Raw genomic sequence first — 25344 nt, 5'->3', positions numbered from 1 at the left:
AAGCTAACTAACTGCACTGCAGCGGCAGATCCATTATGCTGTATTCGGTATCTAGAGGAGCGGCACTAAAATGGCTGATACTCAATGTGCAGTGAAGGTCAAGTCGCCCGTCTCTATAAATATAATGGTCTGTCCCCCGGGGGGTTCCGCGCTGCTTTTGGCATTTCCAACCGTGTGAAAGCCGCGGAGCCGCTGCTGACCGCCTCGAATCTGCCACAAATGTGCGCGTGATTGAGTGCCACGCAGGCACCCGACGACGAGCAGGCCTCTAATGATATGAGTGGTGAGACCAGTGGGGAGGGGGACAACACACACACAGACACACACACACACACACACACACACACAGAGGGGGGTGTTTATGAATGGAAGGAATGAGGTGTTCCTCTCTGCTGTAGTGGCTGTCATGTGGCTGAGTGAGATATCACATGGACACACTGGACACACTGCAGGTTTGAACAAACATCTGACACGCGCAACCATAACGAGGATGTGGAGCCCAAATCTTGCAGATCCACAGTTCTCACTCGAAGGCTCGTTAATTTGTACTTTAAAATTGTTTTTATTGTAAACATCGCTTTTGATCAGTCGACCGTTGTTTCATTTATCCGCCGCGCTCTCTCAAACCAGGCCGTGCTTCACGCCATTATCACAGCAGTATAGGCCTACCTGGAAAAAATAATCTTGACATGATTGTGTGTTTCCATGGCAACCGTGCCAACGTCTGTAGCCATTACCCCCCCCCCCCCTCCACCTCTTCCTGTCTACATGTATAATTACCGCCACGCATTACAGCACCAAGACTGCAGAAATGAGAACACGGGCTTCGACCACACAGTGCGTCACGATGTGATCGAGCAGGTTGTGTTATCTTGTTCTGATGGGCATGAACATAGAGATGTTCGCAGTGTAAATTAGAATAACATCTATTAGAAAGTAAAAGCAAATGTTATTTGGGTCTTTTAATATAAAATGCCTTCATTTAGGTCATATGAATTTATCACAACATGGCAAATGCAAAATTAAATGTTACTGAGCACTCTGTTTAACTCCTACAATATGTAGCTATACAGCTGAAAGGATTAGACAGAAACTAGTCAGAGTAACTATTACGATCAGCAAATATTTGAGAATTGATTGATAATTTTTAAAGACAAAAAAAGACAAAAATCAACTCAAATGGGAATATTAGCTTCTTTTTTTGCCTTCTAAGTAAACTGAGTATTTTGAGGTTTGGACCAATGCTCAAACCAAATCATTAATAAATAGTTTAAATAACGTGCACATTATTAGATTAGTCTTCTATGATATTAAACTAAATATATTTTAGTGTACTTTTTTTATGTCAACTTTTTAATAGTGCAAACTATTAAATTGTATTAATCTAGAAAAGTCAACAACTTAATATTGAAGCAAAAATAATAATTAGCTGCCCTAAATTAGAACAATAATATTTAGCTTGTCGGTGCATTTTCTATTCCCCCAAATGCTATAATTTGGGCAACATAACACAAAAACTAAGTCATGAAGTGATCAAATCCTCCAGATACAACTCCACTTAAAGTAAATACATTGTAATAACCTTAATGAGCATTATGTGACATGCCAATTATATCTTGTCTGTTTCATGTCACAAACATGTGTGAGCTATGAGTGAACCAGCCCACTGTCAATGTGTCCTCACGTGATTTGCATCCACAAATCTGTCTGTTGTGTTTGTTGTTTGTTGTTGTTGTTGTTTAGGGGAGCAGCTGTCAGGCGCGGGTCCCAGGCTGGGGATAGCCTACACTGAAGGCGGGGAAATGCACGGACGCGAGAACCCCTTACGAACCCCCCATCTGCACGTCATGGAACATTTGCAGAACAGGAACCTCCCACCTGAGAGGCAGCGGAGCGCGGACACAACGGGGAGACCTGCCCGCACCGGAGCACCGGACTCGGAGCACCGGAGCACCGGAACACCGGAGCACCGGAACACCATCTTAGGCGACAACAATACACCTCGTTCCTCTCCAGATCGTAACGAGCGGCGCGTTCGCACAGTTCCGGGCTTTAACAACACGGCGTGTCCACGGGGAGCAGGAGGCTTACCGGTTACCGCGTCACCGGTCACCGAGCACCGTGCAGATCGTGTCATTCCACGCGCGCGCGTCCTGATGCATGACACGGTGTTCTCGTGTATTCCCGGGTCGCCTGTGCACAGCAGGGGAGGAGAGATCACTTGTGCGCCGTCAGCGTTCTCAAATGTCACGCAAGGCCGGTGTTGTTCCAGGTGTGAGCAGCAGGGGGCGCCACACACCGCGGGCAATGCAACAGGGCGACGGTTATCATAAAAATATATCTTAACAAATAATAAGCCTGATTTTTATCAGGGATATTAGATATTGTTTTTCCTCCACATGTAAATATTAGATTATTTTATTTATTTTTTTAAAAGATGGTGCTTAAAGACTTTACATGACTTCATTTATTTTATTTAAACATGTCCTCACATATAAAATATTCACAACACTGGTCAATGCAGCAGACTGCATTGAAATATACATACAAATGTGTAGGTTTGATTAAAAAAATCTAAAAGTGCAACATAATTGTGAATTAAACAAGTTTTACAATGTTATGTCCGAGGTCACTATGAATAATCCATATACAACATAAAATGACTTTATGTCCCTAAGTTACCAAGTGGGTTAACTAAAAGTCCATACAAGTCCACGTATTAATGTTAAGTATTTTAAAAGATCATTTTCATACGGCAGTATATTTGATGGGGGGTGTTCAGTGATTTAAACATGTACAATAAAACGCTGTGTTCTTCTCTCGGCCTCCAGCTTTGTCACTTCCTGTTCAGCTGATCCGGTTTCCCTTCAGGTGGCACCTGTCAGCATCAGCGCCCAGGCCCACTGGCAAGGCATCTGGCCGATGGCCAGCTGGGGGAGGAGAACTCGCAGCCCGCTGGGCTTCACCGGCTCCCACTCCAGAAGGCCGTGGCCCACAAGCACCACCTTTTATTTATTTTTTAAGAACAAAAGCAACACATGAACAATGTTGACGTTTTGATAGAACAAGAGAACTAGAGAGAGAGAGAGCTGCTCTGTGAAGGAGTCCACCTCATTTCCCAGGATGCAGTGCGGTTATTGGACATTCCACCAGATAGACCGATTTATTGAGCCTGTAATTAAATACTGTCTCCGTTAATATGATGGAGGTTCTTCTTTGACCGCAGCTACACTCCCGCTGAGAAAAAGAGCTAAATATTTTTGTTTTCTTTGCCGATATTAATGATACATTGATGGTATTAGACCTGGAACTATTAGTCAATTATCTAATTAGTAAATTGTTAACTATTTCATTAAATTGTTTATACATGTATTACTTTTTAAGCCATTATTCTTTGTTTCTAGCTCCTCCATGTGAGGATTTGCTGCTATTTCTCAAATCTTATTCTAATAGAATAAAAGTTATTTGGGTTTTTACACCGATTCTAAAAAACAGTCTTCAGTTTTTACTATTTTTCTGATATTTCATTACTTATTAATTCATCAATTATTTGAGAAAATAATTGCTATACAATTTGATAATGAAAATAATAATTAGTTGTCGCCTTACTACTATAATTCTTGATGTAAACCAATGAGAGCCTCTTTACTACTAAACACCACTAACAGATATCATTAAAGTTATAATGCTATTGGCAACTTCAGTTTAAAAGCACAAGTGGCTGCCTTCAAATACTCATTAAAATCTTAGCTGATACAACAACAAAAAACACACAGAATATAAGCAAATATGTTTTAATAAGGATCCCTTAAATATGGTTTTTTAAAGAATTAGTAACACAGTGAACTCTTACAATTAAAAGATGAACTTATTGGGAAACAAAGTATCTAATGGAGCTTTCTAGATGACATTTATGTGCTGCAATTGTTACTCAGCAGTCATCATATTATAATTATAATTACTTGACAAAAGCTCTCGCCTTACCTGAGTGTGTCCTTGAGTAACCGCCGGTTCGCTCAGAATCACAGATCCATTATTGGGCCACTCCAGTAGAAGAGCAAATATGCTGTTTTCCTGTGGTTTGAAAGTGTACCTGTCAACATACGGATAATTATTATCAATAATTCCGGCATCTGTATGAGCATACAAAATATCGTTAAAAATATCTGATCCTATTTTAATTTAGTTTGTTAGACATTTTGAGAAGGAGGATATTAAATCATACACAACTACAAAAAAACATGTCAATGGGTAAGTGTAAAAGACGAAGACGAAGGTGACATTGTACCTTCATCACCATCAGTTTAATCATACGCTATTTACTCAATCACTCAATAGTCGTTACGTACTGTGATGCATGAATTTTTAACAACTTTTGGCAAAATAATGTGACGAAACAAAGAAATATTTACTTCTGATATTGTCCAAGAATTAGGGATTTTTATCTTTTCTTTTTTACTTCAATATCAAGATTAAAAAAGGAGAGGAATAAGTGATCTGTTCCAAAGAAACCAAACCGAAGCCCACCAGACTTTGGGAGTGACGGCGTCCTGCTGAACCCGCCATGCTGTCGTGTTGTAGATGGACTCCCCGTTGACCTTCAGCCACTGACCCATCTGCCTCAGGCGCTCCTCAAAGATGGGCGAGATCCTTCCGTCGTGCGTCGGCCCGATGTTCATCAGCAGGTTTCCCCCGCAGGACACTGTCTCCACCAACGTCTGAAACGCCGGGTGGGATTTTTATCAAATTAGAATTTCATGGCAGAACGATTTCTTTAAACGCGAGAGGGGGGCGGATCCCTCACATCAAACAGGACTAAAACCCCATTTTCATCGTCAATTTGGAGTTTAAATCATTGAGGATTTAGCTTCTCAAATATAAATATGTGCTCATTCTCTTTGTTGTCTAATATAATATTGATAAATTAATTAATTAATTAATATTGATAATCTGATTCATCCCCGGTGTTTGAGGGAGAGGTACCACAAGTCCTTCCTTCCTGCTGCTGTCAGGCTGCACAACACACTGAAGTAGATCGCTGGAGATCCTGGCAAACTCGGCACTTTACTTTACTCAGCACTTTACTTTGTTTTCCCCCTGTATATTAGTATTAGTATTTAGTTTTTAGTATTTAGTTTTGTGTTTTATATTTATTTTCATTAATGCTCTGATGTGCACCGCTGCTGTGATTTTTGAAATGTCCCCACTGTGAGACGAATAAAGGAATATCATATCAAACTGAATATTTTTTTACAAAAAAAGGATTTACCATATGAATTGATCATAGTAAGCATAATTGTGAGAAAAGAAAAAAAGACATAAAAGTCATTCTAAGCTAATGAAAACACAAGGAGTCTTAGTCTCATATACCAATTAAAACGAAATTATGAAAATGGAATTCAATTTCCACTGAAATGTTACACACTGGCCCTTTAAGCCAAATCCTCAATCTGTTTATAATAAAAAAACATTGGCAGGTGAATGAGATGTTCACCCCTCACCGCGACGAGCTGCTGGACGGTGAGGTAGTCGCTGAGAGGAGCGTTGCGTCGGTAGCCCCAGGACTTGGTGTCGATGGTCATGCAGTTCTCCCACTTGCGGTCCAGCAGGTGCTCCGGCTGGTAGCGATCGGCGCAGGTGTAATAACCGCCGTGTTTGCAGATGGAGCCGAAGCCCCAGCGGTCGTTCGTCACCACCGTGTCTCGCACAGGACTGCGAAAGACACACGGGTATACCATCACGAGATGATAAATCTCATCAAACACACACACACACACACACACGCACACGCGTGCTGCACGGGTGAATAATCACCTGTCGTTGTAGAGCCAGGCCAAGAAGCCCGTGCTGTTCCAGTACTCGTCGGGTGCGTCTCCGTCCCCGTCGGACCACAGCACCTCCGGTTTGTACTTGACGACGAGCTCGTGAAGCTCGGGCAGAGTTTTAGCGGTCGGGAAGTAGTTTGTGGTGAAGTCGTTGGCGGCGTCCAGTTCGAAGAGCGGATTGAACCACTCGAAGAGAGAGTGGTACAGCCCTAATCGCAGGTCGCTGTTGGCACGGAGGGCACTCGCCACCTCCTCCACCAGATCCCTTTTCGGTCCGACGTCCACTGCGTTCCAGTTCCAGGAGTTCTTTGAGCCCCAGAGCGTGAAACCTGAAAATATAGAGAGGGAACAATATGCAGCGTGGCACCAATACTCTAAATATGTAGAATGAATGTTCTCGATTCATAAAGGCATGATGTCCATCATGTGCCGTACCTTCGTGGTGTTTTGTGGTCAGGACGATGTACTTGGCCCCCGATGAGGCGAAGATGTCCGTCCACTCTTTGGCGTCAAAGAACTCGGCGGTGAACTGCGGCGCAAAGTCTTGATACTTGAAGTCCGGAGGATAGTTCTTCTTCATGAAGTCCACGTACGGCTTGGCTTTCTGCTTCTGCCAGTACCACCTGGGACAGGAAACAGACACAAAACAGGCTGAATGAGGACGAGTCATTTTAGTTCTCGGGTGTGTTGCGTAACGCCTTCTGTGACTTTATACAGCGCAGTGGTCATCAGGCATCAACACACAGTGACAAAGCATCGATGGATCAAAAGCCAACTCGATAATCGTGGTTAATGATGAATAAGCATCTAGCTATAATAGAGTACATCATGCTGATTAATCCCCCCCCAGGTTATTTGAAAAGTTGAAAGTAACAAACTTTATACAAAGCATCGGTTTAAATAAAATCAGCAGTGGAAGCTTCAATAAAAGTCGTACAGACCAGAAGAAACAAATCCATGAATGTTTTTCCAAGGCAGACGTCCACTGGCGTTATTATTTGTATTATTATTTTGTGTGTTTATTGTGTTCTAATGACCAACGTGCTCATTGTTCTGTTGTGTGAATACAAACTTCTCAGCATATCCAAAACAACTTTTCTTCTAACGTGGCTGTAAAAAGGTCATATGTCAAGCAACATACATGTTACTGTACACACGCACACACACACACACACACAAACACACATTTTGAAATTTCCCCACGAATAAAGGAATATCATATAATATCATATCATATACACACACACACAAAGTAGGACCGAACGTATTTATTTAGTTAATTGTTAAAGAGCATGGACACAAGGACAGCGGATAACTGTGTACATGTGTTTACTTCTTTATTGACATGAATGTGAGGAAGTTGGCATCTAGCACTTCCTTTGTAAACAACTGTGACCAGAAATAAAATGTCCACAAGCTGGAGAATGTGAGCCGGTGTTGTTATTTCCAGTAGGAACTGGGAACTGGGAACATGGAACATTACCTGGTACTATGAGCTAGTACTTGGTAGGAATCTTAATTGGTAAGAAAGCTGGTAATCAACCAATCAGGAAGTTAATTACTATTCCAAACTGTGTGACGTCATTATATGGAGGCCTAGTGACGCGTCGGTTACCTGGATGTCAGCAACGGACACTTTTCAAGTGATCTGTCTGTAAAAACTATAAACCATATCGTTAGAATGTTAAGAGGAGAAACCAAACTCACCAGAACCACTCGCTGCCGAAGCTCGGGACCGAGAAGACCCCCCAGTGGATGAAGATGCCGAACTTGGCCTGATCGTACCACTCCGGCAGCGGTCGAGAGTCGATCGATTTCCAGTTGGGTTCGTATTTCGTTGTCCCGCCGGTGCCGATCAACAGCATTGACAACAGGAAGTAAACCGGTAACTTCCCATTTCCCATTTCAGGTAAACAAACAAAACAACGACCTCGAGAACCGCGCGTGTGTGCACGAAAAAGCTTCAAGTTACTGTTTTAAATCAAATAAAACATTGAAACAAATCGAAAGCCTATAACCGGAAGTAGCCAAACACGGTCACCTGACGGTCACGTGATGTTCGGCGTCCTGACAACGGATTCTTGTTTGATATGCTGACCGCGGTTGAAGCATTGAGGAGATCCCACGGCTCAGCCTACCAGACTGAACGGAACGCCGCCTCCCCGGGCAACGCTGCGTGCAACATCTCGCGCTCCTTCGGGTTTCACGCATGCGCAGTCCTCCTCCTCTTTGCGGAAGAAGGTAATGTTTTGGTTTTGGACTCCCGATGCATGGCTACGTTGACTGCCACTGTCATATCTCCGCGCGGGATTTTGACAAGGTACGCTCGCGCTTCAAAGAACACCAGTGGGTTTCATATCGGAGATATCTTCTAAAGCTGCTTTGCCCTTTTTCTCTTTTCGTTGTCAGGACATAGAGGAGGTGGTTGAGAATTCAAGAAAGGTGAGCAGTGTCCGCGCAGAAGCGTTGTCCGCAATAGTTATTGTGGTTTTAATGTGTGCTTTATTATTTCTAAGGCTGGCTTGTTGGCGCTGCTAGCCGTGGCCGAGCATGCTGGGGAATTTGAAAAGATTATTCAGTTGTCCCAAAGGTAACTACAATTTATTAGAGGGACGTGATTTGAGTTTAATTTGTCTTCTTTGTACTGACTTTTTTTCTTCTTCTAGGTTTCCAGGTTTATTTTTCCCTGCTTAGGAGTCCATCCTGTTCAAGAAGTTTCTCCAGAAGAACAAAGGGGGGCTTCTCTCCAGGTAGGCCCAAGTTTAAAGGGTCGGCTCACCCAAATTATTAGGCTACTAAGAAAAAACCAACATATTTAATTACCCACAGTTCAGATATAAAGGCCATCCTCTGATTCATAGTTATATCCATATATCCTACATTTTCATTCTCTTTCTCCGTTTTGTAATTCTATTGGTCATGCGTACGTCTACTCTGTATTTACTGTATATTATCTTTTTGCATGTTTTATTAAGAGATTACTTTAACCTTCTAATAAAAACAACAGTATAGAGATGATAGGAAACGAGAGGAATAACATGCATAGCGAAGAAATAAAGTATTTTTTAAATAGTTATCTTTCTCTCTGCAGGATCTAGATGCAGCTCTTCCCATAATAGAGAAATACAAAGACCACCTTGTGGCCATCGGGGAGGTAAGAATACAGAATCTCTGATGTGAATTCATTGAAAAGCAGTTTGCTGTCCTGTCTTTTTTTGTGTGCAATCATGTTCACAGTGACCTCTTTTTTCAATCTGTTATTTTAGGTTGGTTTGGATTTTACACCCAGATATGTTAGAGGTGAGACCGACAAAGAAAACCAAAGGCAGGTCCTCATTCGTCAGGCACAGATAGCCAAGAAACTGGACCTGCCTCTGTGAGTCATACTGCAGTACTAGATGATATCAACTCATCTGGTAACATTTTAATTTCAGTTTAACAAAGTAATATACGTCCAGTTTGTCCCGACAATATATCAGGTGCACGGGTGAAAAGGCAAAAGTAATATAAAGAATATGTCGTAGTTGAACTCAATTCATCTTTTCGAGAGCGTCTAATCAGTGCTGTGGATGACAATATTTGAATTTAAGAAATCAACACACACAGTCCTTGACTTTAAGAAATCATTTAATTTATATGAAGAAAAAACTATCGGTGGTGTTGCCTCAATATGCGCAGTTTTTCCTCAAGGTACTTTTTAAAGACCTTTTTAAAAGAATCTCCATATACATAACATACATAATATTTGTATGTTTAATTTATTTTCAGAAATGTTCATTCACGCTCTGCAGGAAGACCCACCATCCACCTGCTGAAGGAGCAAGGTAAGCACTAAAGTTGAGACGTTTACTTTGGTCGACTTGTTTAGAAGATAACTGCAGTTCCTCTAAATTTCCACTAGGTGTCGAGAAAGCCCTGCTTCACGCTTTTGATGGGAAACCATCTGTTGCCATGGAGGGAGTGAAGGCTGGATATTTCTTCTCCATCCCACCATCCATCATACGCAGTGATCAGGTACAACATAATTTGTCATTAATGTGTGTGAATAGGTGGTTGACTTTATCATATTGAATGTTAATGATCGAGGTTCTTTTGTGCATTTTCCACCAAGAAGCAGAAACTCGTGAAACAGTTGCCGTTAGAGAACATCTGTCTAGAAACAGATTCACCTGCTCTTGGTCCAGAAAAACAGGTAAAAAAATAAAATAAACATCCCCCTCAATGGCATTGCATGTTCTATTTTTAAATTAATATTTTATATTTCCTAATACATTTATTATTGAAACATTCATGCACTTATTGTAAATCTCTGGATAAAAGCGTCAGCTCAATGTAATGTAACGTCTTGTCATCCTTGTTCTGTGTCCTGAATGCAGGTGAGAAATGAGCCCAAAAACATCTGTGTGTCTGCCGAGTACATCAGTAAGATTAAAGGAGTCTCGCTGCAGGAGGTGATGGAGGTGACGACACAGAACGCTCTCCGGCTCTTCCCCAAGATAAAGTCTGCCATCAGACCCTGAAGCCATAACCGTTTATTTCATCAGTCACTCAATGTGTCTGACTGAAGTGTAAATTAAGACGTTATGTAAATCAGTCTTATGTAACCTTACTTGAGGGCTGAAAGGGATTTATTTCTCTCCATGTATTCTTCAATAAAGGAAGATAAGGAAATAATTTAACACACGTTGTATATTTTTCATCCCATCAACAGAACTAAACAGAGCAGTGTTATTATTAAGTGTTTTCACAGGTCATTTGTGCTATTTAAATCGAAGTTGCTGAACTTTCTCTATAATTAAAAGCTGACATTTCATTATCTTAATGTCAGCTGCTATAGCTAAATTATAATGGCCCTGGATCACAGTTCACAGCTGTATGGGGTATTAAACACATTTTAATTTGTTTTATGGAAAGTTGAATCTCATACAATAATTTACAATCGGATAAATAAAAAATGGGGGGAATTCAGATTTGTTATACATATTTAATTAACCTTGCTGGAGGGAGCTTGAGACCCAATAGAAAAGAAGAAATATATATATGTATACACTATATATGTATATATATATTAATTGTTTTAATAAATGTTGTGTCTTGGTACATATATTTCGGAACAAAAGACTTTGTTACTTTCGTCATTTATTATTTATATGTTTTACATAAACGTGGATTATAATTAAACTAAAATGAAAAGTATGGACACCCATTTCTGACAGTAACATTTAAAAAAATATATATATATATATATATTCCTCAAAATTATGAGATAGTAAGTGTGCACGTGCTTCAGTGTCGCTGTTTTTAAATTGGTGTTGCACGCGCCGCCCTTTGCGCGCACGACAGTTGTTCTCACACACACACACACCACCGACAGTTTGTCGAACCAGTGCGCAGGTCTGTTGATACCCGGATGATACCACACTGACAGGCCCGTGAAATGCGCGTGTCCTTTAGCGTGTCGCGAGCCCTGACCCTATGAGTGGAGGTGTTGTCAGGTGAAGGTGAACTGCAGTTGCACGATGCTCACTAACACTAACCCTGTTTGCGCATGGCGCTAGAAGTGAAGTTGAATTTCCTTCATGCACACTTGTATTCATTGTACAAGTTAGAAGTGTCACTTTTAGTCACGTATTGGAGTGAACATCAATAAAAAAATGGTTAAATATATCTATCACAAACACAGCGAGTTAATATTGTTTTTTCAAGCATGTGTAAAAGAGTTAAATATTCCACTAGCCATTATTTGCAATTATTACTGTTTTTACTAACCCATACCATTTTATATATTGTTTTACTTTTGTAAATATTATTTTCGCTGTCCCGTGTGGCTTTAGCGCCCTCTGCCGGACACCCGCAGAACTGAGCAACGTAAACTGATACTTGGCAGCTCGCCACCTCCGTGGTAGGTTAACCACCTTTGTTGTAATATCTAGCTAAATAAGCACATTTTAGTTCGTATAATTGATTCTTACAGCTTATGTTTTAAAGGTGATTTATAATTTCGACAACAAAATGCCTCAAAATGAAAAAAAGTGTCGTAAAAACGTGTTTAAAAGAAAAGAGTTTGCTACAACATTGCTAGGTTAGCTTAGGACAGCATCTCTGTGGAGTAACTTGCTAGCTTGAATAATTGTTTCTTTGCTTCGAGCGATTCACGAAGCTATTTGCCACGAGGTGAGCCTTGAGAACCCTAATGTGTGTTTCCGGTATGTCACCAGATAGATTAAGATACCATTTACTTTAGTTGATATGAGTAATGAACGTCTGCAGCGCGCGGCGTGTTCCCGCAGCTTGTAGCCACGAGGTGGAAAACTGTGTGTCCGTTGTGTTCATCAGACACAAGAAGTCTGCGTGAATAAACAGTGACAATAAAGTGTGCCTGATTTATTACACGGTGTGTTATCATTATTATGCAGACGACACACGCCTCTACCTACCTCTAACTATATCTCCAGGGGACTATGATCCCACACACGGGCTGGCTAAATGCATTAAATAAATCAACAACTGGATGTGCCAGAATGTTCTTCAATTATATAAAGATAAAACGGAAGTAATTGTTTTGGTTGCTGATGTTAAACACCAGAAACAAAGCCAGAAATCTCGGTGTAGTTATGGATTCAGACCTCAACCTGAAAATTAGGAAATCAACCTGAAGAATATATATATCAAGGCTTCGAGGACGTATGTCTCAAAAGGATTTGGAGAAACTTGTGTATGCATTTATCTTGATAACACTCCACTACTGTAACTGTGCGTTCACGGGTCTCTATACAAAGTAAATCAGAACGCTGCAGCTCGAGTCCTCACCGGGAAAATGGATCACATCACTCAGTTCTGAGGTCTTTTGAGATTAAATCCTGCTTCTGGTTTATAAAGCACCGAATGGTTCAGGGCCGAAGTACTTGTGTGATCTGCTGCTACCTGGTGAACCATCCCGACCCCTCAGGTCGTCTTCTTTCTGTTCCAAGAGTCAGAACTAAACGAAGAGAAGCAGCGTTTAGTTTTTTTGCTCGACACATCTGGAATAAAAGTCCCTGAAAACTGCAGGTCTGCAGAGACCCTGAGAGACCCACAGAGACCCTCAGAGACCCTCAGAGACTCTCGGGTCGTTTAAATCCAGATTGAAGACTTTTCTGTTTCCTGTTGCCTTTTTAATTGAACAAAATTCAAGGATATCAATTCATTTCTGCATCTCAATCCTGCATTTTACTTCTTAAACTGCACTGCAACTTTTATTCTATTTCTTGCTTTTTGACTATTTTATGTTTTTGTTGTTGTTCTTAATTGTTTTTAAATCTTGTTTTCTTTTGCATTATGTGTTGATGCTTTTATTGGTTTTAACTTCACTCTTCCCCTCCCCCTTAGAAGCAACCTGTTACAGAGACCCTGTTATCCACGGCTTCAGGTCTGAAATTCAGCGCCATGGCGGGTGACGCGGTGGTCTGGAGGGGTCTGACCTGGATGAAGCGGGCGATCTGCAGAGCCTCGCCGGGCGGCCTGCACGGCGCCGGGAACCAGAGGCTGGTAAACTTCCATCACGCTGCCGTATCAGCAAGGGTGAGCACGTCGCCCGCGATTTCTCTGTCATGCAGCCCGCAACGCCGGATAGAGTTTCACTAACATGCAACCCAGATACCTCTGCCACCATCACCTCAATAGTGAGCAGGGTAAGGAGGCAGACAACGACAGCTGAGAGGATTTATGACGTCTGATACTCGTTGTTTATGGCTAAATAACATTACAAAATAAAACAAATGGTTTTCAACAGAATTTTATATTTTGCTTGGCTGTATAGCTTCCAAAAACAACATGAGGACCCTGTGTTCTCCCCCTTTTTTTGGCTTTGGCCCCTTAAAATGTAGCAGATGTGTCACATCGTCAATAAATCTAGTGATTTTCCCATTTAAACATTTCTTATTTGAATAAAGAAAAAAAGCACAAATAGATAAACCGTCACATATTTCACCAAATAGTGAAAGGGGGAGGAGAAAGGAAAATTAAGCTCTTTTAAAAAAATGATTAATTATTTTGCCTTATTTCCTGACCGCCCCCCCTTCCTCTTGAAAATAAAAATAAATAAATATATTTATATTTATTTGAAGCTGCATCTTCAGTCAAGTTTCACTTCCATATTTTACAGATTGCCGCTCCTGAAACACTCGAATGAATAATTGTGTCTCAATAGCGTCCCAAATTCAGATTAAGGAAAAAAAGTTGAATTATCCCTTTTTAAAACTTGTATGAATCCCATTTTTGTCGCCCAGGAGCCGTTCAGCAAGCGGCGAGACGCCTGCGCCCACAGAGCCACGGCAGCACAGCGCCACAGACACTCGACCGCCGCGCGTTTCATTGGGAGCTCCTCCTGCAGCGGAGGACCCAGCACGAAGCATGTGAGGCTCCACAGGGCCTGGCCCCGCCCACCGCTCCCCGGACACACGCGGCTATTCAACCGGGACAACTCCACGGTGGGACGTCCGGCGCCGGAGGACGTCGATAAAGCCGGAAACGCCAAGAAAACCGACATCAGGCAACATAAGCAAGTGGTATCCACCCGTAATACCTTTTATATGTTTATAAGTGTTTGAATAATATCAACCAATAGGCCCATTTTTCAGTGTTTGTGGTTATTGTGTCAACATTCGACGGGACAATTTTATTCGTCTTTTGTCCTCTTGAGTTTGGTGCTTTCTCGTATTTCAGCTCAGTGAGAGAGCCAGAGAGAGGAAGGTGCCCGTCACACGGATAGCACGCCTGGTGAATTTTGGCGGTAGGTGTATTTGTTGGCATTCTGGTGTGTGTTTTTAAAATTGTGATATAATTTTAATCCTCGGAGAAGAAACGGTCGTGGATGTAAAACTTCTGCCAATAATGGATAGATGGGTGGATATGTTCATCCTTTTTTCCGCAGGTCTGGCCATCGGACTCGGCATCGGGGCGATCGTTGAAGTGGCCAAGAAGAGTTTCAACCGAAACCAAGGAGGCCAAGGTGCTAAGAGGAATATAAAGACTTGTGTTCAGACTTTACTCTAAAGTAACTCGCTTAACATTTAAAAAGAAGAGATAATAAACTTCAAATGTGATATAAATAACTATATCAAGTGAAGTCCCTGTGCTTCTAGTGTACGTGATGTTACTATTAGATACAAGCGCGGTACTAGTTGAGTACAAGAAGTAAAACATCTTATTTGGAGCTGAAATGTAATGAAATGTTTTTTTAAATTTTGTAGGTGATACCAAATCGGTTCTGGCCTCCAGTGCCTTCCTCTCGGAAGCCAACGCTCAAAGAATCGTCCGGACACTTTGCAAAGTCCGAGGTGCCGCTCTGAAACTTGGACAGATGCTCAGCATTCAAGGTGAGGCGTCATGGAGACCGGACGCTTCTGATGCCGACTCCCTCCACCATAAGTGGCGTTCCAGCAACCGAGCCATTGTGGGCGGGGCTTAACTCCCACGTTTATACAGCTGCCGTGTCATCGTGCTCTCTAGGTATCATTAGAGTCCCCACAGGTGGAGAGAAACCTCGGTCAGTACTTTTAAGTCTTTTTTGTACTTTGCGTAAATATTTCCAATTTCTGCAACTAAGAGGCACATTTGGTAATTTTCACTCTACTTGATGAGTTTAAGATACTCTCTGCTCATTGGTTGGTGTTTGTTAACAAACCACTTCAAAGTTCCTCCCATAGAAATTTATGACATTTATTTTACTTCATTATAATTCTAATGACTTTGATACTATTTTTTTAATGACTTTTATATGACATACTTTACTATTTTTGTATTACATTTTATACAATAACATTTGTATTTTTACAGCTCAATGTCATGAATTTTTGTATATTTTTTATGACATGAGACAAAGTAATTAATATATATATATAGGACATACTATACCATGAATATATTCTGACATACAATACTAGACATTTTTTATAAAACTGTATGCAATTTAATTTTTGTTACCACTTCTTTCCTGTGTTAATATTAACGCCATCCTGCTCAAGAACTCTGAATCCTGCTGGTTACGTCATGTCAGAGAAACATTATTCAAACTAACGCTTTGATATTTTCAACTACAGCCAAACTTTCAGTTTCTTAAAGTTTCTGAGGGGTTTATTTCTCATAAAAGCAGATGCCGATCACAGTTCAATGTCGTAGGAACAGAAGCGTGACGGTTTTCTTTGTGTTCATCTCTTGCTTTCCTCTCAGACGACGCCTTCATTAACCCTCAGCTCGCCAAAATCTTCGAGCGTGTTCGCCAGAGTGCCGACTTCATGCCCCAGAAGCAGATGATGGTCGGGTCTGGAGCGCCGCACGTGAACATGCCAATGACCACGAACGGCCTCGAGTCCGTAGACGAGCCGGAGTCCACAGTCGTGTCTTCTCCCCGCAGAAAGCCATCAGCGGCGACCTCGGCCCGGACTGGAGAGACCGGCTGGAGTACTTTGAGGAGAAGCCGTTCGCGGCGGCGTCCATCGGCCAGGTGCATTTGGCGCGGCTGAAGGACGGCAGACAGGTGGCCATCAAGATCCAGGTGAGAGGAGCGTCGAGATCAAACAAACATTTACGAAACACAGCAAACGCCATAAATCGCACGACGAACTGTGGTCTTTCAGTACCCCGGAGTCGCCAAGAGCATCAACAGCGACGTGAAGAACATCCTGACGGCTCTGAACTTAATCAACGCGCTGCCCAAAGGTTCCGTTGTTCATCACGTTTGTCGTCCGCTGTCGCCGTAACCTCCACGCCAGTCGACACGCGCTCCCACGTCAGCTTGAGCGTCACGGTTTCCACCCGCAGGTCTGTTTCCTGGGCACCTCGTCGAGGTCATGAGCCGCGAGCTGGCGCTGGAGTGTGATTACATCAGAGAGGCCAGATGCACCAAGCGGTTCCAGTAAGTCGTGAACTCTTATTCAGTTCGTTGGAGTCTTTATGACCTTTTCTTCTGGCCTTTTTACCCCTAAATATGAAGCCTGACTTTACTGTGACTTTTCTGAATTGTGAGTTCAATCAAAACTGGAGACTGTCAGTGTTTCAATGAAAATGTCCACGCAGGCTCTGAGTAAGATAAACACTGCATTGAAGGTCGTTTGACGTTCTGAGAAACGTGTTGGGAGGATGAAAAGAGAAGATCGGCGACAACAGATGAAACTAGAACGGGCACTCGGTAGAGCGCATACCTTCGCATATCACAAGATTGGGCATTGAATTATGAAAATTTGGCATTAGTTGCATGCCAATTGGATAATAATTGATCGCGCTATGGTAAAAAGAAGATTTTGACCTTTTCATGACCTTGACCGTTGACCCGATTGATCCCAAAATCTAATCAAATGGTCCCCGGATAATAACAAATCATCCCACCAAATTTCATGTGATTCGATTTAATACTTTTTGTGTTGGGAGGATGCATACAAATAAATAAATAAATACACGGCGATCAAAACATTACCTTCCGCATTTTCAATGCGAAGGTAACTACCGCGAGCGTTCAGTTAGCTTAGCATACAGACTTCAAAGTGTGGGAAACCTCTTTAATTAGTGAGCTTTAGAGGTGCTGGTTGGTTGACCGTGTTACGTCTTTATGCTAAGCTAAGCTAACCAGCCGCTGGCATTAAGTTAAAAAATATGAATTATTTCCCCAAATATACATTTGAAGTGCAAAGTTTCACCGTCGGCCGTGAAGTTGATCTTGATGTCCTCTGTTGTTGTTGTTTGTGTGTCAGGGAGCTGCTGAAGGACCAGTCGTACTTCTACGTGCCGGACGTGATTGACGAGCTGAGCAGCGCGCACGTCCTCACCACCACGCTGGTGCCCGGCTTCCCGCTGGACCGCGCCACCGGCCTCTCCCAGGAGCTCAGGAACGAGGTACGACCGGCTGGGAACGCCAATCCAGCCACACCTTTGGAGGGGGGGGGGGGGGAGGTTGTATACATGGAGCCACTATTTTCTTTTTTGCTTCTGCTAGATCTGCGAGCAAATCCTGACCCTGTGCCTGAGGGAGCTGTTTGAGTTCCGGTTCATGCAGACGGATCCGAACTGGTCCAACTTCTTCTTCGACCCCCAAGCTCACAAGGTCAGTTCGTTGTTCGATCCCGACGCCGTCGCTCCGTCTGCTCCTCCCTCTTCTTCACCGGCGTCCGTTTCATGTTTCCAGGTGGCGCTGTTGGATTTTGGCGCCACGCGGGAATTCGATAAGAGTTTCACTGACAACTACATCGAGGTGAGAAGCTGTAGAGATGTGTCACTCGTTAGAACGACATCCCAAATTATTGTTTTTGCAAGAAACATTTTATTATCCCATAAAACCTCATTAAAATGAGACGTTTCATAACAAGTTGTATCGTAGTTTGTGTCGGCTAAAGAATGAAGTCGTCACGCTTTGTTTACGTTTTATATCGTGTTTTGTCGGATGCGGTGAAGCTGTAATTTTCCATCATGTAATGTTATTACAAGAAGTATTTCTATTATAAACAAGATGGTTTCATACGCAGTGGACAGAACACGTGTCGTAACACGACATCTTGATAAATCTGGAAAGGGATCCTCTTTTAATTAGAAACTTTTCACGACAAAACGAATATGAAATATAATTTTTTTTCATGGTGGCAACAATACGGTTAAAATGATACAAACCTATAGTCAAGACTCAACACGTTTTATTTTTGCTGCAGACATTACATTCTAATCATCTTCTCACTTTAATTTCTTCAATCAGATTATCAATGCGGCTGCTCATAAGAACAAAGATGGCGTCCTGCAGAGATCCAGAGACATGAAGTTCCTCACGGGATACGAGTCAAAGGTAAAAGACCAAACTCTTCACCATGAACCAGAACTGTGATGTAACATACTATCACGACTTGTTAAAGTCATAGTATGTGAAAATGTTTACTTTGTTATAACATACTATTTCTAATGTTTAATTACTTATCTTGACATATTTTTACGCCATACTATATATATATATATATTTTTCCCCTCCCATTTATGACAGACTGCTGACTGAACTATGATACTGAACTTTTTTCCTTCTTTAAATACAATGGAAATTTTTCTCATTTAAGACAATTCTTGCCACCAACTATAAGACTCTTTTTTTTAACATACTATTCAAATACATATTGACAAGTACATGTTAGCGATGCCGGCAGGAAGAGTGTGTGTGACCGTAAGTTTGGAGGTTGAATCCCTAAATGTGTGCCGTGGCCTCGAAGGTGATGGAGGACGCCCACGTGGACGCGGTGATGATCCTCGGCGAGGCGTTCTCTTGCGAGGAGCCCTTTGACTTCGCAGGTCAGAACACCACGGAGCGCATCCACAGCCTCTTCCCCGTGATGCTGAGGGAGCGGCTCTCGCCGCCCCCCGAGGAGACGTACTCCCTCCACCGCAAGATGGCGGGCTCCTTCCTCATCTGCTCCAAACTCAAAGCTAGAATATCCTGCAAGGCCATGTTCCGGGACGTGTACGAGAGCTACTGGAGAGACGGGCGCCCCGCGCCAACAAGACTGGTTTCCAGTATAGACTCTGGTTTGCGTTCTGATGAACCTTTAACTCGCATTCCTGGTGCCTAAAAACTGCCGACTTTATATTCCATGGCATTCAGAGTAATGTCGACACATCGATTCATTTGTCTGTAAACGATTTATAAATTGTAAAGCAATAAACAGCACTTGATTAAAGGCTCTTAAATAAATAAAAAACATGAAACTTATAATCCTGAAAAGAAGAAAGAAAATGATCGACCCGTTCCGTGAATATTTAATGTAAATTAAAACCCAACACAGGAGAATATCAGTTATAAGTACAGCGTCTCAGTACTTTTGCGGGGAGGCGTCCACTGTGACCACGAGGCCGCCGGTTCGACCGCCGCTCTGCCCCATAGAGTGCATGTCGGTGTGTCCTTGAGCAAGGCGTTGAACCCCCGGCGCTTTCCTCCTAACAAAAGAAAGAAATGTACACTTATTTATCCCGTGGGGAAATTCTTCTCTGCAGTCGACCCATCCTTAATTATGAAGGAGCAGTGAAGCGCCCGGGGAGCAACTGGGGGTTCAGTGCCTTGCTCAAGGGCACTTCGACATGCTCAACTCATGGGGAGAGCGGGGATCGAACCGGCTGCCTTGTGGTTACGGGACGACCGCTCATCCCCGTGAGCTACAGCCGACCCCAAAACTGCCGACGGGTCAAATGCAGTGAAGTATGACATCAGATCAGTCTGAATAATTTCACACGCCCACAGAACAATTCACAAATATACTCGATTTACAAATGCACACAGAATGATTCAAATACATTCCAATGCACACAAATAAATGATGCTTTACATGAATGTATTTGTGGATCTCTACATGTGCGTGGGGGTTTGAGAGTCCTGATGTGGCTCGATTCACAAATGCATCTCTTTCAACGTAGACCTATCTGTAGCCAATCAGACACCCCCCTCATTTTCACCCAATCACATAAACACCTCCCTTCCCCACGAGGCTGCATTAAGTGTGTAAAGGTGCGTTCACACCAAAAGCGAAACTATTTTTCGCGTCGCCCAAAACGCGTAAGTTTACTCGCTCGACCGTTCACCGTGTTCAGGCCATAAGCGTCGAGACGCTCCGTGAGGGGCGGGGCTTATCTCCGTGTCTCGTCTCCGTAAAGACCGTTATCATTTCCTTCATCCACCAGAATAACTAACTGCTAGTTCTGCTTTATACTTGTTGTGGACGTCCCACACACTGACGCCCTCGTGTTTGGGTTCATGACATCACCCGTAGGCTAGGTTTGTGTATTTTATTCAGTCAATCAAATACAATACAATATTATCCTATATATTATACAAAAGAGAAAGACTGAAAAGGTATAGGTAGAAGCAAAAAATGCTTATAAATTCCTAACCTAAATTGAAATCAAAATAAATCAGAAAAATATAAAATAAATAAAAATATATATTTATATATACTACCACATACATCTTCCATATTAATACGTTTTTAATTACATTTATAACTCAAGAATTGTTTTATAAATAATTCCCTTGAAAACCAAAAAGGAGTTCACCATTCTTACATCCATTTCAACATTATTCCATAATTGGACTCCAACAGAAATACATCTTCTTTGAATCCCTTTTTTAGCCTTTTGTACCGTGAACTTACAAACATCTCTCAAATCATATTTACACTCATGTATTGAAAATAAACTTTGTACACAGTCTGGCATTGACTTTGCTTTAGCTCTGTACATTGTCTGCATTATTTCATAATAAACCAAATCATTAAATTTCATAACACGTGATCTGTAAAATAAAGGGTTTGTGTGCTCATAGTAGCCGACATTATTCATGATGCGTATCGCACGTTTTTGTAACACAACTGTTGAATTTAAAAAGGTTTTATAGGTCGAACCCCACACTTCCACACAATAAGTTAGATATGGAAGTATGAGTGAGCAATAGATTATGTACAAAGCCTTAGTAGTGAGTACATCTCTACATTTATACAGTATTGCTATTGACTTGGACATTTTTAAGTCATGACAACAAGGTTTAATCTTGTAAAAAGATGTGCAAGTCTAATTTATTTGTAAATTCTTGTGCGTGCGTTTGTAAATATATTTGTGAATTGTTCTTTGCACATTTCTGAATATTTGTCTTTGAATTTGTGAGTCTTAACTGTGCATTTGTAATTATTAAGACTGCTTTGATGCCATACATTATTATTTTTATTAAATAAACATACTTTTAAAATAGATAATAATAAGCGAAGCAGCACGTTTGATCAAAGACTCACAGTCGGGGGACGCCGGCGGTCTTCAATGCTCCACTTGGATCGTGACGCTGGAGAAGCCGAACTCGGAGCGCAGGAGCTTTGAGGCCTTGGCGAGGACGAGCGGAGCGTCAGCGCCTCCTTCTGAGGACGAGGACGGGAAACGTCTTTGAATATGAATCATGACATTGGCGGCTCGGCTCTCGTGGTATTGGAGATAAACATCGGTATGCATCAACAACGCAAAACGATAGGAGTCATAAGTTCTGAAAGTATTTGAATAGCATGCCACGGTAGAGTAGCTCGTAAAAATGACATTGTATAATAAAGTAATTTTATATGATGCCATACTATCGTACATGCTAAAAAGCATTATAGTATGTCCAAAAAAAGACTTTAAAAAGTCTTTTTTTTTTAAAATATAGGTTATAGTGAATGAAGTATGTTGAACCTTTTATTTTATGTAGAAAAAAAAGTGAGGTTATAATTAATAATATAATATAAGTATGTCATAAAATAAATTATATAGATTACTGATGAAAACTACTAATATTGTTGTAGTACATCTTAAAAAGTCCTAAGAAGTTTTTTTTATGTCACAACCCACCCGTTAAGACCCAAAAAAAGAGAGAAGAAAACAACAAAAGAGCCAATTAGCACCAGACCTGTGTGTACTGGCCCTTTAAATGACCTGTTGGTTTTACCTGTGGCCAGGTGCACAGACACTAAGGAGCGATTGGTGTTCAGGCTCCACGCGTGCAGGCTGTGCAGCGACGCCACTCCCCTCACCGACAGCAGCCGCTCCTTCACGGAGCCGACCGCCACGCCCTGAGGAGCGCCTGCAGGAGACCGAAGGACACGGCGGTCAGAGGAAGTGCGGGTTCGAGGAAAAGCGTATGACGTCATCGGCTCGGGAGAGGGAGAGGCGTTTTACCGGCCATCAGGATTCTGAGAACATCCTTTGTGATCGGAATCGTCGTCCCGAGAACCAGAACCGAGAACAGGAACGTGCAAATCGGATCCGCTACTTTATATTCAGGCTGGGAGGAACAAACAAATAAACAGATAAATAACTAGAAATAAAATCACATAATTGAGGGTATGAACTCGTCTCGTCGTCCGTGTCAAAATGAGTTGGTGACGCACGAGTCGTCGCTCATCGTGCACCCAGTTGGAGGATGTTGACGGATTAATACTAGAGTTCTTCAACAAATGTTATAAATAAAATATAAACTGGGAATGAGTCATTCAATAGTACTTGTGTTTTTTCCCCTCAGCAACAATCACAAGGTTTTGTTTGTTTTACCCTTCAACAGGATGTCAGAGCTGGTGTTTACTTAAAGAGCACACACACACACACACACACACGTGACTCAGAGTGTTTCGGTCGACACTGACCCAGAAGTAGATGATGGCGGCGGCCACCACGACGCCGATACTCTGCACCAGGTCTCCCACCACGTGGACGAACGCCGCCTTCACGCTGGCGTTGCCGTGGCCGTGATTGTGGCCGTTGCCGTGGCCGTGATTGTGCCCGTTGCCGTGGCCGTGATTGTGGCCGCTCCCCTGGCTCCGCTTGGCGGGAAGCCCGTGGCCGTGCGAGGCTCCGGACTGGTGGAGGATCAGGATCATCCTTAAAAATCAAAAAAAAAGTCAGAACTATTTGAGGACGAGCGTCCGATCCCCCCCCCCCTCACTCACAGGATGTTGACGGCCACGGCGCAGCCGGAGGTTATGAGCATGATCCGACTGTCGATGTCGTAGTCGCCGTCAGAGATCCTCTGAGCGGCCGACGCCACGAGCAGCGCCGTCACGGCCCAGATGGAGAGCATCGACAGCATCATGCCCAGAACCTCTGTTCACAAACACAGACGGACTTTATAGTCGTGGTGCGACTTGTCATTCAAAAAGAGAAGCCGGGTCAAATAATCACAGATAAATATATTATATATTCACAAAGAGTGTAAACACTGTAAATGTACATTTTAGGAAGCAGTTCAAAAGAATATCAAACTGGACGAGAGTTTAATGAATAGATTAAAATGTTTGACAAGAAACCAACAAGTAAGTGTCTTTTTAGTGTTATTAATATCTTTAGTAGTTCATCTCTTAATCTATAAATGTATTGTAAAACAATTCCATAGCACCGAGGTTTTAAATGCCGTTTCAATTCCTTCTCCTCACCTTCTGGAAATACTTTGTGAATGTTTGTTTATTTGCTTTCGAATTTAAATCAACTGCATCTTAAAAAAAATACATACTTGAATCAGTTTTGAACTGTGGAGCGTAAACCCCCAGAAGTAATTCGGACGACGTGACGTACAAAACACACGATCCAAGATTCGTATCGCTCCAAGAACCAAAAGTGTTCAAACTGTTCCTTTAAACAGACAAAGTGGGCGTGGCTCCCACCTGCTCGATGCCACCCGAAGGTCATGGCGTGCGTCTGAGGCCACGTGGAGAGCCACAGGGAGAAGATGCTGATGACGATGCTGCAGAAGTCCGTCAGGAGATGAGCCGCGTCCGTCATGATGGCCAGACTCTGAGCCGCGTACCCCCCTGCAGAGAGGACATAATATACATGCGTGTGTGTGTGTGTGTGTGTGTACTGAGAAGTCATGATTCCCTACGATTATTTCCCTTTTAAAGACCACGATACACAGTCCATGTGACATTTTAGTGTAAACATAAACTAGCGAGTGCTCTCGTCACCAAAATCCTTCCTTGGCATTTCTGCACCGATATTCTTTTATTACTTAAGGAGCAGTAAGAAGCATTTATATCTATAAAATGTTCTTCATTGATCGTGTCTTTAACCCTCCTGTTACCTTTCGGGTCAATTTGACCCCATTCAATGTTTAACGTCGGTGTTCTTTGGGGTCAATTTGACCCCAGGCTGTTTTTCACTGTGTCAACCATATAAGAAATATCAACTTTTTTATATATTTAAAGGGCTATTTAGGTAGTCAACCAACAAACAAACATAAAGTACCTCACACTTAAACTTGGGAAACAATATTAATTCTAATAATTTTCTGGAGGTTTTAATTGCTGGGGTCAAATTGACCCCGAGGGTAAAATATGTGAGTAAATGTGAAGGTAACAGGAGGGTTAAGTCATGACGTCTTCATATACAAAGTCACAAGAAACTACAGCTCCCAGATCAAAAGGTTGTAAAGAGTTCAAGAGAAAATGTCGAGGTAAAAAATTGAAGTTATTGACTAAATAAAGTCATATTCATAAAGTACCTGATCACATTAACAAATGGGATCCGCCGTCGTTCTTACCGACGACCTCTCCGATCATGAAGACGAGGCAGACGCCGCAGGCCAAGTAGAGCTTCCTTCTGGCCGCTCGCCTCTCGGCGGTCTCGGCCGCCGACACGGAGCCCTCCTCCCGGCAGAGGCCGCCGGGCCGCCACAGGCCGTCCTCGCTGCCGGCGTCGTCGCTCGACTCGGAGTCGTCCGAGCACTCGTGCTTCGGAGAACCGCCGCTGAGAGAAAAATGCATACGATAAAGCACACGCTTATAACAATAGATGAAGTCGGTGCGTCGGTGTTGTATTTGTGTGCGTGAAGAAGAAGAACGCACCACGAGAGAGACTCCAGGTGAGCCTCGATCGGAAGCTTCTCCGCGGGTAACGCCATCGCCTGAGGTGCAGTTCAGGGACTCCCTGTTAGTTTCACTGAGGTCAAAAGTGAAGCGCGAGAATGTGTCAGCTGCTGGAACCCTGCGCTCTCTCTCGGAGGCGGAGCCCGGCACGA

General features: G+C 42.5%; 4 protein-coding genes across 6 annotated transcripts; 2 read left to right on the top strand and 2 right to left on the bottom strand.

The window, feature by feature from the left end:
• Positions 1 to 2449: 2449 nt before the first annotated feature.
• Positions 2450 to 7965, bottom strand: fuca2 (alpha-L-fucosidase 2). Its single transcript, XM_056425721.1, has 7 exons — positions 7533 to 7965; positions 6261 to 6448; positions 5815 to 6154; positions 5502 to 5712; positions 4528 to 4718; positions 3985 to 4093; positions 2450 to 3005 (listed from the first exon to the last, which is right to left on the bottom strand). Exons 1-7 carry the CDS (start codon positions 7727 to 7729, stop codon positions 2868 to 2870), a joined length of 1374 nt encoding a protein of 457 aa, XP_056281696.1. The 5' UTR covers positions 7730 to 7965; the 3' UTR covers positions 2450 to 2867.
• Positions 7966 to 8066: 101 nt separating this feature from the next.
• LOC130201077 (putative deoxyribonuclease TATDN3) lies at positions 8067 to 10504 on the top strand. Of its 2 annotated transcripts, none has more exons than XM_056425755.1 (10): positions 8067 to 8145; positions 8235 to 8267; positions 8342 to 8415; positions 8500 to 8575; positions 8917 to 8979; positions 9092 to 9201; positions 9594 to 9649; positions 9727 to 9839; positions 9937 to 10017; positions 10202 to 10504. In XM_056425755.1, exons 1-10 carry the CDS (start codon positions 8092 to 8094, stop codon positions 10343 to 10345), a joined length of 804 nt encoding a protein of 267 aa, XP_056281730.1. In that variant the 5' UTR covers positions 8067 to 8091; the 3' UTR covers positions 10346 to 10504. The 2 variants fall into 2 exon arrangements, with proteins under 2 accessions (XP_056281730.1, XP_056281731.1); XM_056425756.1 differs by having other exon boundaries at positions 8068 to 8145; positions 9940 to 10017.
• Positions 10505 to 11845: 1341 nt separating this feature from the next.
• Positions 11846 to 21155, top strand: coq8ab (coenzyme Q8A, genome duplicate b). 2 transcript variants are annotated; one of them, XM_056425702.1, is made up of 15 exons: positions 11846 to 11999; positions 13197 to 13385; positions 14093 to 14371; positions 14529 to 14595; positions 14737 to 14814; positions 15056 to 15181; positions 16035 to 16120; positions 16219 to 16359; positions 16442 to 16523; positions 16626 to 16719; positions 17552 to 17693; positions 17794 to 17901; positions 17983 to 18048; positions 18544 to 18630; positions 19043 to 21155. In XM_056425702.1, the coding sequence occupies exons 2-15, from the start codon at positions 13251 to 13253 to the stop codon at positions 19397 to 19399; spliced, it is 1848 nt and encodes a 615-aa protein (XP_056281677.1). In that variant the 5' UTR covers positions 11846 to 11999; positions 13197 to 13250; the 3' UTR covers positions 19400 to 21155. The 2 variants fall into 2 exon arrangements, with proteins under 2 accessions (XP_056281677.1, XP_056281676.1); XM_056425701.1 differs by having other exon boundaries at positions 11847 to 11999; positions 13194 to 13385.
• Positions 19569 to 25297, bottom strand: LOC130201062 (proton-coupled zinc antiporter SLC30A2-like). The gene is made up of 9 exons (XM_056425731.1): positions 25172 to 25297; positions 24868 to 25073; positions 23993 to 24139; positions 23282 to 23435; positions 22979 to 23213; positions 22515 to 22620; positions 22285 to 22419; positions 21605 to 21724; positions 19569 to 19763 (listed from the first exon to the last, which is right to left on the bottom strand). Exons 1-8 carry the CDS (start codon positions 25225 to 25227, stop codon positions 21627 to 21629), a joined length of 1137 nt encoding a protein of 378 aa, XP_056281706.1. The 5' UTR covers positions 25228 to 25297; the 3' UTR covers positions 19569 to 19763; positions 21605 to 21626.
• Between the last annotated feature and the right edge of the window lie 47 nt (positions 25298 to 25344).

This window comes from Pseudoliparis swirei, chromosome 11, assembly GCF_029220125.1.
Source record: "Pseudoliparis swirei isolate HS2019 ecotype Mariana Trench chromosome 11, NWPU_hadal_v1, whole genome shotgun sequence".
Classification (NCBI taxonomy): domain Eukaryota; kingdom Metazoa; phylum Chordata; class Actinopteri; order Perciformes; family Liparidae; genus Pseudoliparis; species Pseudoliparis swirei.
The sequence above is the reverse complement of the archived record's forward strand: the minus strand, read 5'-3'. Positions and strand labels throughout refer to the sequence as shown.

Bases quoted from the DNA above. Each gene is read 5' to 3' on its own strand.
- LOC130201062 (XM_056425731.1), bottom strand. From the start codon at position 25,227: ATGGCGTTACCCGCGGAGAAGCTTCCGATCGAGGCTCACCTGGAGTCT. The intron at 22,621-22,978 runs GTCAGTGTCGAC...TGTTCCTCCCAG, and splicing joins CCGCCATCATCTACTTCTGG to CCTGAATATAAAGTAGCGGA. The intron at 22,420-22,514 runs GTAAAACGCCTC...GGTCTCCTGCAG, and splicing joins TCTCAGAATCCTGATGGCCG to GCGCTCCTCAGGGCGTGGCG.
- fuca2 (XM_056425721.1), bottom strand. From the start codon at position 7,729: ATGGGAAATGGGAAGTTACCGGTTTACTTCCTGTTGTCAATGCTGTTG. The intron at 4,094-4,527 runs GTGGGCTTCGGT...GTATGTTGACAG, and splicing joins GCCGTCACTCCCAAAGTCTG to GTACACTTTCAAACCACAGG. The intron at 3,006-3,984 runs GTAAGGCGAGAG...AATAAATAAAAG, and splicing joins TTACTCAAGGACACACTCAG to GTGGTGCTTGTGGGCCACGG.
- LOC130201077 (XM_056425755.1), top strand. From the start codon at position 8,092: ATGCATGGCTACGTTGACTGCCACTGTCATATCTCCGCGCGGGATTTT. The intron at 9,650-9,726 runs GTAAGCACTAAA...AATTTCCACTAG, and splicing joins CCACCTGCTGAAGGAGCAAG to GTGTCGAGAAAGCCCTGCTT. The intron at 9,840-9,936 runs GTACAACATAAT...TTTTCCACCAAG, and splicing joins CCATCATACGCAGTGATCAG to AAGCAGAAACTCGTGAAACA.
- coq8ab (XM_056425702.1), top strand. From the start codon at position 13,251: ATGGCGGGTGACGCGGTGGTCTGGAGGGGTCTGACCTGGATGAAGCGG. The intron at 17,694-17,793 runs GTACGACCGGCT...TGCTTCTGCTAG, and splicing joins CCCAGGAGCTCAGGAACGAG to ATCTGCGAGCAAATCCTGAC. The intron at 18,631-19,042 runs GTAAAAGACCAA...GTGGCCTCGAAG, and splicing joins TCACGGGATACGAGTCAAAG to GTGATGGAGGACGCCCACGT.